General features: G+C 43.7%; 1 protein-coding gene across 8 annotated transcripts in view; it reads left to right on the top strand.

Moving 5' to 3' along the window:
* Positions 1-13,933, top strand: part of EDARADD (EDAR associated death domain) — a 102,782-nt gene that overhangs the window by 77,093 nt on the left and 11,756 nt on the right. For 7 of the 8 annotated variants that reach the window (XM_030334936.2, XM_030334934.1, XM_030334932.1 and 4 more), the window contains one exon: positions 1,398-1,443. In XM_030334936.2, coding sequence (XP_030190796.1) covers positions 1,398-1,443 — 46 coding nt within the window. Of the gene's footprint in view, positions 1-1,397; positions 1,444-4,834; positions 4,876-13,933 lie in introns of those variants that run through there. The other variant, XM_030334938.1, reaches the window with a different exon arrangement.

Below are 13,933 nucleotides of genomic sequence, written 5' to 3' on the forward strand. Positions count from 1 at the left end.
TCAGAGCCTGGAGCCTGCTTCTGATTCTGTGTCTCCCTCTCTGTCTGCCCCTCTACCCCAATTGTACTCTTTCTCTGTTTCTCAAAAATAAATAAACATTAAAAAACATAGAAGAAGAAATACTTAGATTCGTTGAGGGGAAAAATCTAGCTGGTAAAACATAGGAATGCTTCTGGTGTGGAAAAACAATGAGGCCCGTAATTAGACAGCTGTATCTACATTGCTGAGACATGGAGATTTATGAGCTTGGAGTGAGGGGGGAAGGCTTCTTAGAAGATTAAGAGGAAAAAGACACCAGGGAATTAGCACATCTTTAAGGACAAAACCGAGAATGTAGAGCATCTTAGAGATAAGCTTATCTATCCTCCCCCTTAATCTACAAATGAGGATGCAGAGACCTGCATTGATAAATTATGGATGCAGCTGGAGTAAATAAAACCCAGGGTTTTTGACCCAACACCGTGGCTTCTTCTGGACCGCGATGGAGGGGGTAATCCTAGCCGCTGGGACAGGTTTTCATTGTATGAAGATGGAGTTAACATAAACAAACATGTACTGACTATGGTGTCCTCTGTGGACTTCATTGAAAACACACACACACCCCCTTCCAACAAGGTCACGGTAAATCCCTTCATGTAGCGTGTTGTATGGCACAACCTTGCTTGTAAAAACAGAACCCCCCTCAGAAGGGCAGAAACACGATCCTCAGGAGATTTGCACACTGCTTTCTAACAGTTTCTCTTTGCTGTTTTGAAATATATTTAAAAATAAATAAATAATAGGTGCCTGGGTGGCTCAGTCGGTTAAGCGTCCAACTTCGGCTCAGGTCATGATCTCACAGTCTGCAAGTTCAAGCCCCGCATTGGGCTCTGTGCTGACAGCTCAGAACCTGGAGCCTGCTTCTGATTCTGTGTCTGTCTGTCTCTGCTCCTCCCCTGCTCACGCTCTCTCTCTCTCTCTCTCTCTCTCTCAAAAATAAATAAACATTAAAAAAGTATAATAGATATGGGAACAAATTGTAACCTAGACTGACAACAAGCCCAACAAAAAGTGGGTAGGGAATAAAAACAGTAGCACATTGTTTCATGCATTGATACCTTTTTAAAAAATAGAGTCACTCATGTAACTTACATTTGTTGAGTGTCTATCGTGTGTCAGGCACTGTTCTGGGCATGGGGTGGGGGTGGGGGGCGGGAGTGGGGGGCGCAAATAGACAAGAGCCCCTGCCCTCCAGGAACTCATAGAGGGAGGTAAGCGATACTGTTCTTAAGCTCCATCACCACCACCCCTGCCCCCACCGCCTGCCAGGCTTTGGTGGAAATGTAACTAAATTGGAAAATTGATAATGTCTCCACAAATAGGGATGATTCTAATGAAGGTTGCTTTCTGGTTTTTAGGGAGAAGAAAACGGCTTTCCAGACAGTACTGGAGAACCCCTTTCAGGTAAACAATTGACTCCACGGATGTCTGGGCTTCACTGAGAACTGGCATGGCTGAATTAAAGATAATTTAGGAATATGTTTATCATTAACTTTGAAAATCTGTATTACAGCCTAGAGAAACTTTCCAACCACCGGTCATGGTGAACTGCAAGGAAATGTTAACCAGATTTCACAAAAGCCTTCAAAGAGTCTTTTCTCCGAGCTAACCCTACTGTGCGCAGGGGTGGGGCACAGCTGGGTTCCCAGTTGGACAAGTTTAGGATGGGGCAACAGAACAGAGCAAGCAGACCCTTCTCCCTCAGGAGTCCTGGGAGGCTTGCCATTGCCGGAAAACTGTGCCAGGTAGAAGAAAGCAATGGGGCTTAGGTAAACCAGGTCAGCACAGGAAGGGCCAGCATCCTCTCTCAGTACCTCAGGCACTCGGTTAGCCAAGGGGACCCTCCTGACACCTGGCCATGTGCTATCCCCTACCCTCTTTCTGCTACCGGTGTGTTTAACCAAAGAAACATGAAGGATTGCGTCCTTTCCCACTTTTTATTGTAAGATGGAAACTCTGGCAGTGTTTAGATTTCTTATTAATCAATCTTGGGGAAAATCTGGAGTGAGCATTAAAATACGCTACCAAAAGAATAATGAAAAGATATAGAAACCTCACTCATATTTTCTATTATCTTTTAAAACACATATCAAATGACCTGAGTCATCAGAGTTTTGTTTCTTTCTCTTCTAATGGGAGGGTGGCGGACCCTGAAGCCCTCAGGATAATCTCACCAATCCTACCTAGCCTCTGCCAGTGTAACCATGCTGAAAACCAGAACATGTGTTGTATAATCACCTTAGCCACAGTGATCTCTGATGGTGAGACGGTAGGTGATTTTTTTTTCCCCTTCAGCAGATCTATATTTATTAAGGACCTACTGTGTGCCAGGTTCCCTAAAGAGGCCATGTGGCAAAAGTATAGTTCTGGGAGACAGAAGTGGGGATCCTGGTTTCAATTCAGTCATCCCCCTGCTGAGATTAGAGCAATCAAAAGAGAAACTGAGCCAGATGAACTTGCATTAGAGACTTCCCACCAGTCTCATGGGACAGGCCCAATGTCAGGGTCCCATCCGGACACCCCATTGGAACTTGTCTTCCTTGGGCCACACCCCTCCCCTACCAGAGGCTAGGACCACTGGCCAAGGATTATCCCTCTTCCACAAATGCTATAGCAGACAAGCTCAAATTAGAAGCACCTAGCTGGGTGGTGTGAGGAGGAGAAGGCATCTTTGTATACAAGCAGCCACTTTTTTTTTTTTTTTTTTTTTTTTTTAAGTAGGTTTCATGCCCAGTGAGGGGTCCAGTGCAGGGCTTGAACTCACAACCCTGAGATCAAGACCTGAGCTGAGATCAAATGTCAGACGCTTAACCGACTGAGCCACCCAGATGCCCCTCCACTATCCTATATTTTTAAAATTTCTTTTTTTTTTTTTACCATGTACCTTTTTTTTTAAATATGAAATTTATTGTTAACTTGGTTTCCATACAACACCCAGTGCTCATCCCAACAGGTGCCCTCCTCAATACCCATCACCCACCCACTCCTCCCTCCCACCCCCCATAAACCCTCAGTTTGTTCTCAGTTTTTTTAAGAGTCTCTTATGTTTTGGCTCCCTCCCTCTCTAACCATTTTTTTTTCTTCCCCTCTCCATGGTCTTCTGTTAAGTTTCTCAGGATCCACATAGGAGTGAAAACATATGGAATCTGTCCTTCTCTGTATGACTTATTTCACTTAGCATAACACTCTCCAGTTCCATCCACATTGCTACAAAAGGCCAGATTTTTTAAATTTCTAACATGAGTTCGAAAAAACTCTCCCCCAAAACTTTAACCTGTATATGTACATAACCTATATATATACATAACCATTATATATACGCAAATGTATATATAAAGATGATCAGATGTAGGCAAATGCATAGAATGTGTGGTAAAATAACCAAAGAAATCCATAAAAGGCCAACTGTTATCGATCTGGGTGTTAAAGAGCATGATTTCTTTTTCCCCATGCTCATCTAAATTTTCAGCTTTTCTGCAATAGCACATATTTCTTTTCTAATTATAAAAGATCTATACACTTTTGAAAGACTAACACCCTATACACTAATGTGGAATGTGAGCTAAAATGAGAATGGATAGAGCTGTTCAGGAATATCTAGAAACCTTTATGCATTAAGGTTGTTATTAACTAATGGATTAATCAATTTTCAGTTGTCTCTTAAAAATTTTTACGTGTGTCAAAATGAAATGGAAGAGCTTCAAAGAGGTAAACTTTTCACAGTGATAGTCATAGCAGGTAGTGTTAGTACGAGCAGATTGCCATTGAAATCAACATCTTTAGCACCTAGCACGGTGCTTTGCACACAAGAACAATCAGGTGTTTGGCTCGATTTTTGTTTTTGTCTTCATAAACAAGTAGATGAGAGACAGTAACTTAATGGCTTTGCTCTTGGATAAACTGGTGAAAACATCTGGATACAGTAAAACCTCGGATTGCGAGTAATTTGTTCTGTGAGTGTTCCACAAGACGAGCAAACGTTTCTAATAAATTTTAAATTGATAAACGAGCGATGACTTGTAGTACAAGTAAGTAGTACATGACGCTGAGGGTCACATGATCGCAACCGAGCCAATGGTTCTTCTCTCTCTCTCTTCCTCTCTGTCTGTGGGATTGTGGATGGTCATCTCCCATGCTTGGATGCTCGGTCTCAGGCCACGGTGTTTGGCAGAAATCAGTGATCTTTCAGAATGTTGGAAGGTGCCCACAACGGGCACTACTGTGTTTTTGGTCACTTCAAAGCACCTATGGACAGTCCTTTGTTTTTCCAGACAAGAGTGAGCTTAGGAATGCTTTGCTTCCTTCTAGGTCAGGCTGCCTGCAGATAGAGACCCTTTCCTCTGCTGCCTTATTGCCAGTTACATGAAATACAGTCTATGGCAAGAGTCTATTAATACTGTTCTGTAGCAGTGATTCTGTTAGTGATAGTGAAAGTGGTCTTACACAATAACCCTCCTCTCTCTTGCCTCCCACACACCAGACACGAAGGCTTTCAAAGGTAAGTGCAGGTTAATTTGTTTATTTTTCTTTCTGGTTTGTATTTTCTTTATTATTTTGCATTATATTACAGTATTGTAATCATTTTTGTATGAATATTTTTGGATTATGGAACGAATCATCTGAGTTTCCATTCTTTTTTAAAAACATTTTTTGATGTTTTTATTTATTTTTGAGAGAGACAGACAGAGCATGAGTGGGGAAGAGGCAGAGAAAGAGGGAGACACAGAATTCCAAGCAAGCTCCAGGCTCTGAGCTCCCAGCACAGAGCTCAAAATCATGAACCACAAGATCATGACCTGAGCTGAAGTTGGATGCTCAACCGACTGAGCCACCCAGGTGCCTGAGAGTTTCCATTATTTCTCATGGGGAAATTTGCTTTGATATACAAGTGCTTCAGACTATCAGCATGTTTCTGGAATGAACTATGCTCTCAAACCAAGGTTTTGCTGTATTTCAGTCATTGAAGGAGAGTAGCAAGCTAAGTAAGATTTATCTTATTGTTTTAGTCACATGCACTAATTCCCTACTTACTGTGTACCAGCCCCAGTTCGAAGCACTTTAAAAATGTGCTTATTGGGAAAATGTGCTTAGAAAAAAGTGCACATGACAGCTCTGAGTTTACTTTCCTTACCGGGTGGATGTGACAGAAGCGATGCTGGGTCACGTGGCTTGTGCTTGGTCTCACAAGTCGTAAGTGGGATTCAAGCCCCCGGCCTGCCGGGAGCTCATTTCCAGCCACCACATGGGGCTGCCCCTCTACTGGTCAGATGCCTCGCCTGAGTAGTGCACACACTGAATGCTGAGTGTCCTACCGCGGGGTCAGCGGTATCTCAGGTAGAGTCTTAATCTGGAACAAAGCCAGCATCCACCCCCCTCCACCAAAGTCCGTCTCCGCCAAAGACCCTGTCCTAGAAGGAGGGGTTAGACAGACGTGGGAAAGGACAGCTGACAGTTTGTAATCAAGGAAAGAAAAAGAACACAAAGCAGAATCAGCCACCCCTAGAAAAGCAAAGCCCCCTCTGTGGAACCGTTGAACACGGAAGCAAACACCCACAGGAGGCAGAGCCCAAGACCAAGGATACTCCTTGCGATGCCTGGGTTGAAACGGCAACACAAGTGACGGCCTGTGTACCCTGCTGAAGGAAACCTTAAAGGTGTTCGATGTTCTCATACGGACTTTCGAAATGAAAACATTGGGGCATGAAAGGAACACGAGTCAGTTATCAAGAGAGTATCCCTCCGGTTGAAAACACACAGAACCCCTCCTCGCCCTCCCTTTCTGAGAAAGCGGTAGCTGTCGCATGGTCACGTGGACCATGGCGCTTTCTGTACCTGTTCTCGACGCCTGGCCAGTTTCCCGAGGATGACTTTCTGACCACCTTGCATAATTCAGCACTTGCCTGATCGGGACCGAATGTCCCTAGAGAGACGAATGTAAAATAGGACTTTTATTTATTTTATTTTTCTAGTTAGGCCCATTAAATGGCACTTTGTTAATGTGTTGGCACGACAAAACTTCTGAGTCCAGATTCACATGGAATTCTGTGCTGAATTTTTACCCAGGTCCGTCCTTAACGTAGGTTCGTTTCCTTTTGAAAGTGCCCTCTACCTTCTGAGTTTGTGTGATAACACAATTGGAGCACGGCGTGATTTGCCAGCCTAGATCCTTCCAATTTGTCAGTTAGACTCCCCAGTGCTGCCGCCGACATGATGTCTCCTTAAAGGGGTGTTTTAGAGAGAGAGAGAATGAAATTATATTGTTTTTCCCTTCGGTTAAGAGATCAAACGCCCACCAAAAGCCCTTGGGGTAGTTTCTTGGGAGATAAAAATAGTTCATCATTTTCCAGCTCAGAGCATATAAACCACCTCTGATGAATAATGTGGTGTGTGTGTGTGTGTGTGTGTGTGTGCATCCCAATGATTTATCAAAGCCATAAACTGACATTTTAAATATATTTCTTTCCACCCACATTGGAAACCACACATAGGAAAAAAGCATGAATTTATACCCTTAACACACACAACTGCAGAAGTACTCGACTCTGCTTTGACCCTAGTTGGTATTTTCAGGCTCCAAATCGAATAGTTTATAGACCCCTGGGATAGAGTTGTTTTATTTCAGGATCACAATATTTTGCTATTTGCAAAGTTGCCAGTATAAAAAATGCTTCCCGTTTAATTGTCTGAATTAACTCAAGACCTAGTCACCCCGGGGAACGTTACTATAAATGACCTAAGAGCGAGCAGTGGTCCTGAGCACACTGGAGGGAAACACCCGTGTGGTAATAGTTCTCGAACAGCCAGAGTGTACAAGATAAAACGGCACTCACCCCTGCAGGGAGACACGTTAAGTCAGTGTGTGATCCACTGCCAAAATCCTGGCTGGCGCCATTTTCTAGACCCAACTAATCATGACCTTTTTGGATCCTGGAGTCCTGTTCCAATTCACAATTAACTGTTAATTGGCCATTATTTTAAACCTTGCCAGCCCCAAGCTGGAGTTACCCTGCACCGTCGGACATGACCTGTTTCTTACCATTGTTTTAAGTGACATAGACCTACCTCGTCAGTGAACGTTCTTGAATCCTGGACTCTTCCTTAAAGTGTATGAAAATGCGTGTGAGAGAGACGATAGAGCACAGGGAGAGAAGACCAAAAACACCCCACAGGAAAACCCATTCATCTACTCTTGAGGGTGGAGAAGTGTTATCTGTTCAAAGACTTAACGACCAAACCGACATGCTATCTCTCGAAGAAAAGTAGCAGCTCTGATTCGAAAATGTCATTTGGCAGGCCCTTCTGGCCAAGAACTTACCCTGCAGATGTCTTTAAGGCAATGGTTTTCAACCCTGGCTGCATATTAGAATTCCCAGGAGAGCTTTTAAATATCCCATGTCTGCCTGCACCCCACACCAATTAACTAAGGATCTCGGTAGACGATCCCTGGTCAGAGTCAGGATTTTGTAAATCTCCTTGGCTGGGAGGGTGGGGGGGTGGGTCAGGAGGAGTTCCTTCTTGCGGCCAAAGGTCCAGAACGAGTGCTTTTAAAAAGACTCTTGGTTATGCTTCCTCACCCCCAGCTACTAATCCTTTGTTGCTCACCTGTGCACAGAATGAAGTTTCAGTGGATGATCTCATTTAATCCCCTCGATAACCTTGGGAAGTAGATCCCACTGTCCCTGGTTAGAGAGTGAGGCTGTGGCCTTAGCAAGCTCATTACCAGTCCAAGTTGCACACCTGCACCGTGCTAATGGGCATTGACTGTCAGCTGGGGTGTCTCTAAAGCTCTTGTTGATTGGTCGTACACAGTGTGTACTCTTTCTCCATAGCAACCAGGCGTCTTCTGCCTTGTATATGCTCAGCACTAAACAACAAAAAAAAGCTTCAGTTCATCTGAAATTTTCTAGATAGCTCTTCTTAGGCTGCCCAGAGCTTTCCAATTTGTTTCTCTAAGACACACTCTTCACTCATTTGATTTACTCAACAAATATTACTGAATGCCTCCTGTGTGCCTGGAGCGAAGTGGTGACATCAGACACCAAAGTCTCTTTCCTCTTGGAGTTTAATACTAGCTGGGAGTGACAGGCACTGGGAGTGACAGTCATTACATATGGTGGTAGGTGTACCGTGAGGAAAATAACGAGGGGAACAGAATTTTGCCTGGTAGGGGAGGGTGCTGCTTTAGCTAAGAAGATGCACAGAGACCTGAACAATGCAGAGGAGCCAGCCGTGTGAAGATCTGAGGAAGGACGACTCCAGGGAGAAGAGCTAGCAGGTGCAAAGGTCCTGGGGCAGGGCTGAGCTTCATGTTCTAGGGACAAGTGCGGGCAGGGAGAAGCCATAGAGAAGGAAGTGAGCTGGGAGATAGCAGCAGAGGCCACACTGCATGGGGACTCTTTTTCTTTACATATCCTTAAAAAAATGTTAAATCTAACATCTTTCAATAACATTTACATAAGACCTGACAGAAACGCCGTTACATCATTTATCTCATTCAACTCATGAGATACAGAAATGATCATTTTAATTTTATAGATGAGGAACCTGAAGTCCGTAGATGTTAAATGCGTGGAGAGGTCAAGCTCTAGGAGGCTGGAGGGCTGAGATTTGAAGATGCTGCTCCTTGCAGGGCTGGTCGTATGTTAGCCATTCCGTGAATGACCATTGTCCCGATGAAAAGACACTGAGAGGGGAGCCTGGGTGGCTCAGCTGGTCACAGTGTCCAATTCTTGATCTCGGCTCAGGTCATAATCTCATGGTTCAGGAGTTCGAGACCTGTGTTGGGCTCCTGACTGATGGCGTGGAGCCTGCTTGGGATTCTGTCTCTCCCTCTCTCTCTGCCCCTCCCCTGCTTGTTCTCTCTCAAAATAAATAAACTTTAAGAAAAAAAAAAGAAAGAAGAAAAGACATTGAGAAATCTGGCGTTTCTTCCTCTGACAAAGTCTCCCCGAGTTTAAGCCAGTACTCAGACTAGACTCACAGAGAGCAAGTCTTTCCAGGGTTTTGGTCTCTAAAATAAGAAGTCATCATAAATTAATGGTGCGTTCCATTCTTGCTTTGCATCAGCAGAAAATACACAAGTCAGGTGTCCAAATATGACAAGTGAGGACCCTCATTAGTAGAGAATCTGAGTGAATTTTTATACATAAGTAACTTCTTTTTTGAAATAGCCCTCTCCTATCTGCCCCCAAATCTAGAATCCCCTTGTATCTTAAGACCAATTCTGTACTGTTTTCCACCAATATCTGTTTATTGCTCAAGAAACACAAGCAACATTCCTTTTCCTTTATTATTAGTTCTTCAGGTCATAAGATGCATCAGATAATAAGAACAAATCTGCCTTGTCTCCTGGGGAGAAAGTATAGTTCTCATTCATTCATTCATCTGGCAGACAATTTCTGAACTTCACCTACACAGCAACCCTGTGCTTGTTTTTTGAGAGGCATCAAATAATATTCCCATTTTTCCCCATTTCTGATGAAAGCTTCTTCGGTGCTATGACTCTCTCCCCCCACAATTGTTTCTCCCCCAAGGCATCACCCAGTCTAGCGTTTTATGTGCACTATTACATGATAGGTGTTTAAAGCAGGGCAGGACAAAATGTGTTCGATACAAAACAAAACATGTTCCTCCACTTCGGTCTGCCAGAGAGCTAATTATAGTTTATGATTCCAAACGGCAGCTTCACATTCGCTACCGTTGCCAGTTCGGGTAGATTTCAGTTCACGGAGTGGTTTGTGATTTGTGTCATGAGAGATACAAAAGGAAAACATCGATAGGGTTTTGGCACGTCATGTGTTGTAAAACAGACTGATAAATGGTCAGCGTAATTGTTCAAAGAATAAAAGCTTCTCTTACACTAGAAGGCTTAAAGGAGCTTCCCAGGAACCTTACTGATGTCTTTCTTCTTTTTTATATTATTTATTATTATATTATTTTTATTCTTCTTCACTTGACCTTAGCCAAAAGGCTGAGAAGTGATTATCATTCTCTTCCTCCTAATGGAGAAAACTTGCCAACCCTGAATCTGACACAGGAGATGCTGGGGAGCACCTTCAAACATCAATACATTTAATTCTGGACTTTGAGATACAGATCCTCCTTTATTTTTCTGTGACATTTAAACATATTTTTAAAGTTGGAGCACCTGGGTGACTCAGTCGTTGAGCATCCGACTCTTGATTTCAGCTCTGGTCATCATCTCAAGGTTCGTGAGATCGAGCCCCACATCAGGCTCCATGCTGAGCCTGAGGCCTGCTTCGGATTTCTCTCTCTCTCTCTCTCTCTCTCTCTCTCTCTCTCTCTCTCTCTCTGTGCTCCTCCCCTGCTTGCTCTCACTCTGTCTCAAAATAAATAAACATTTAACAACTATATTTTTTAAAGTATCCAAAGAAACACAATCATATAAAAAATTAGGAAATATCCATTGTTAACGTGTGTGTTATACATACTTCCAGACTTTTTCTGTGCCTGTGAATATGTATATAATATATGCTTTACGTGGATATGAATGACTATACCATTTGTTTTTTACAAAAATGGAATTAGGCATACTCTTTTTTTTTTTAATGTTTATTTATTTTTGAGAGAGACAGGCAAAGCACAAGTGGTAGAGGGGCAGAGAGAGAGAGAGGGAGACAGAGAATCCGAAGCAGGCTCCAGGCTCCAAGCTGTCAACACGGAGCCCAACGCGGGGCTCGAACTCACGGACCCTGAGATCATGACCTGAGCTGAAGTCAGATGCTTAACTGACTGAGCCACCCAGGTGCCCCTAGGCATACTCTTTAGTAACCTGCTTTCCTTGCCATTTGACAGAATATTGTGCATTTGACTGTACCTTTATTTTTTTAAGTTTTATTTTGTTTTTTTTTTTTAATGTATACTTATTTTGAGAGGGGGAGAGAGAGAGAGAGAGAGAGAGAGAGAGAGAGAGAGAGGGCACGCTCATGATTGGGGGAGGGGCAGAGAGAGAGAGGGAAACAGAATCCGAAGCAAGCTCCAGGCTCTGAGCACAGAGCCCCACGCGGGGATCAAACTCACCATGAGATCATGACCTGAGCCAAAGTCAGACACCCAACCAACTGAGCCACCCAGGCGCCCCATGACCCTATCTTTAAATAAAAGCAAAGCAAATTGCAAAATTTCCCTCATACCTCTTTTAGTGAGAAATCACCTTTACCATTACCAGGTTCATTTTTTAAATAAACTTCTGTCCCATCGTGCTAAAGCTTTACTTCTTAATACATCATTATTAATGCGGCTGAAGAATAGTTCCATACATGGAAATGTAATGCAACATTTTTAAACTCTAAGATGTGGAACACATTGCAGAAAGATCTGGATCTGGTCTTGGGCCGTTTAAGGTGTAATGAATGAGGAGCCAGAAAACCATACAGAACATCTCACTGCAAGGCTGAGTCAGGAGATACAGACAAAGTGATGGGATTCTGTGAGGCAGTGTTCTGGGCGTTGGCTGGGGAGATTTCATGCAATGGGTGAATCACGTGGGGTCTGTAAGGTGGCTGAGGTTGAGCAGAGAGAGAGAAGTTAAACAGAGGGAGAGAAGAGAGAAAATTGATCAGAGAGAAAACACCACGAAAGACTTGAAGGTAGCAAAATATGAGCTGTAATTTTTCCACCTATGAAATTGACAAACATGGTTACTCATCCGACTTCAGCTCAGGTCATGATCTCACGGTTCGTGGGTTCGAGCCCCACATCGGGCTCTGTGCTGACAGCTCAGAGCCTGGAGTCTGTTTCAGATTCTATGTCTCCCTCTCTCTCTGCCCCTCCCCCACCTGTACTCTGTGTCTCTCTCTGAAAAATAAACATTAAAAGAAAAAAAAAAATTGACAAACATTTTTTTTTTTACTTGGTGCTGACAAAGATCAAGTGAGATGAACCCCATCGCTGTTCCCTGATTGGAGTATAAGTTGGTAACCACTGTTATTTCTGGAAAGCAGTTTTGGGCTCATGCATTTTGTCAGCTGTGGAATGCTCATACTTTTGAGCCTAATAATGCCATTACTGGGAAGGTGAATAAAGATGTGGCCAAAAGCATATATGCAAAGGTCTGCATCAAATTTTTCCTCATTGTCATGAGAATTTGTGAAAACCCTAAATGGTGAGTAGTTTATACAAAATCTGTAATGGTATACAATTTCCAAATTTTCAAACCAAATTGATATTAGTCTTTCTTTTAATTAATCTGAGGTAGGTTTTATAGGACGGATGAAGTTCAGGGAACAGAGCAGTCCAGCTTGTCTAGAGCACAGGTTATATTTAAGGAAGTCATGGGAAATAAGGGGCGCCTGGGTGGCTCAGTTGGTTAAGCGACCCACTTTGGCTCAGGTCATGATCTCACAATTCGTGAGTTTGAGCCCCACGTCGGACTCTGTTTTGACAGCTCGGAGCCTGGAGCCTGCTTCAGATTCTGTCTCCCTTTCTCTCTGCCCCTCCCCTGCTTGCGCTCTGTCTCTCTCTTTCTCTCTCTCTCTCTCTCTCAAAAATAAACATTAAACAAAAATTTTTTAAAAAGGAAATAAGACAGGAATTGTAGCATGGAGAGTTTCCAGTAGAGGCTGGGACGTGGTAACTGGTTGGATACAATGAAAAAGCCTGCAAGGACACCAGGAAACTGCCAGTGTAAATAGGGGAGGCAGAGTCCTTTTGGTGCATGGGGTTGGGGGGAAGTTACTGTATCGTCTGCCCTGAGTTGGAGATTCATCTAGACATCAAGAGGTCATTCCAGTGGTCAGTTCTGGGGTGCAAAAGAGCAGTTATGCACTCATGCATTCACTCACTCAGCAAACAGTGCTTAAGCATTTGCTGTGTGCTAAGGGCTGTGCTGGGTCCGGCAGATCCAAAAAGGAGGGGCCTTCCATTACAGCAGGAGCGCCTGGTGGGGGGTGTTGGGAGTGGGGGAGGGGACCGAAGGGAGGGAGTGTGGACGGGGAGAGCTTAGTGCTAAGAACAGTACCAGAGCACCTTCTTGTAGCTCTGAAGGACTCAGCAGTGAGACAGGCGGAGATCTCAGCGTGTCAGACGCCAGGGGAAAGGATGCAGCAGGGACATGGGGGTGTTGGGCCTGCGCTGTCAGAAGGAACCTTCCGGGAGGATGCAGCCTTCCGTGCCATGTACAGTGTCCAAAGGGACAAAGGAGCATTGGGATCAGTTCCAGAAGCAGCCATATCTAAGGAGGGGCTAGGGTGAAGGGGGGCAGCCATATCTAAGGGGGGGCCGGGGTGAAGGGGGGCATTAGAAGCAGCAGGAGGGGTCCAGGTGACCTTCAAAGTCAAGTGGGGACCTGCGTGTTCATGTGATACGCTGTGCTGGTTATCACAGAAACAACACACCGCTGGAGAAAGTTTGGAAAACAGAAGCGTAATCCTACTGAATTAAGATAATGACTGTTACTATTCTTGTACATTTCCTTCCAGAGTAATAGTAACATAGAGTTTTCACATAGTTCTAACATAGAGTACACACACATCTTACATCTTGCATTTTTCACTTAACATTATAGCACAAGCATTCTCTGGGTTGCTACACAGTGTTCATAGTTACTTAACTAATATTCCGTCAAGTTGTACAACAATTTGTTTCACGAGCCCCTTCTCTTTGACATTTGTTTAAACAGTAGATAATAAGGATAAGACTGTAATTAAAAATTGTCATACATAGTCTAGATTATCTCTTATTCCCAGAAGTTATGTTAACAGGTCAAAGAGCATGAGCATAATCTTCATGGTCCTTGTTGTCATTTGTATTTGCCACCAGATCGTTCCCAACGATCACCAAAGTGACGCCCTTTTTTCCAAATTCCTTACTTTCCTAAAGCGGGAAGTCCAGGGCTCAGTGTAGTAAAGGTCATTATAACCTCCCAGAATTTTCC

Source organism: Lynx canadensis, chromosome D2, assembly GCF_007474595.2.
Source record: "Lynx canadensis isolate LIC74 chromosome D2, mLynCan4.pri.v2, whole genome shotgun sequence".
Classification (NCBI taxonomy): Eukaryota; Metazoa; Chordata; class Mammalia; order Carnivora; family Felidae; genus Lynx; species Lynx canadensis.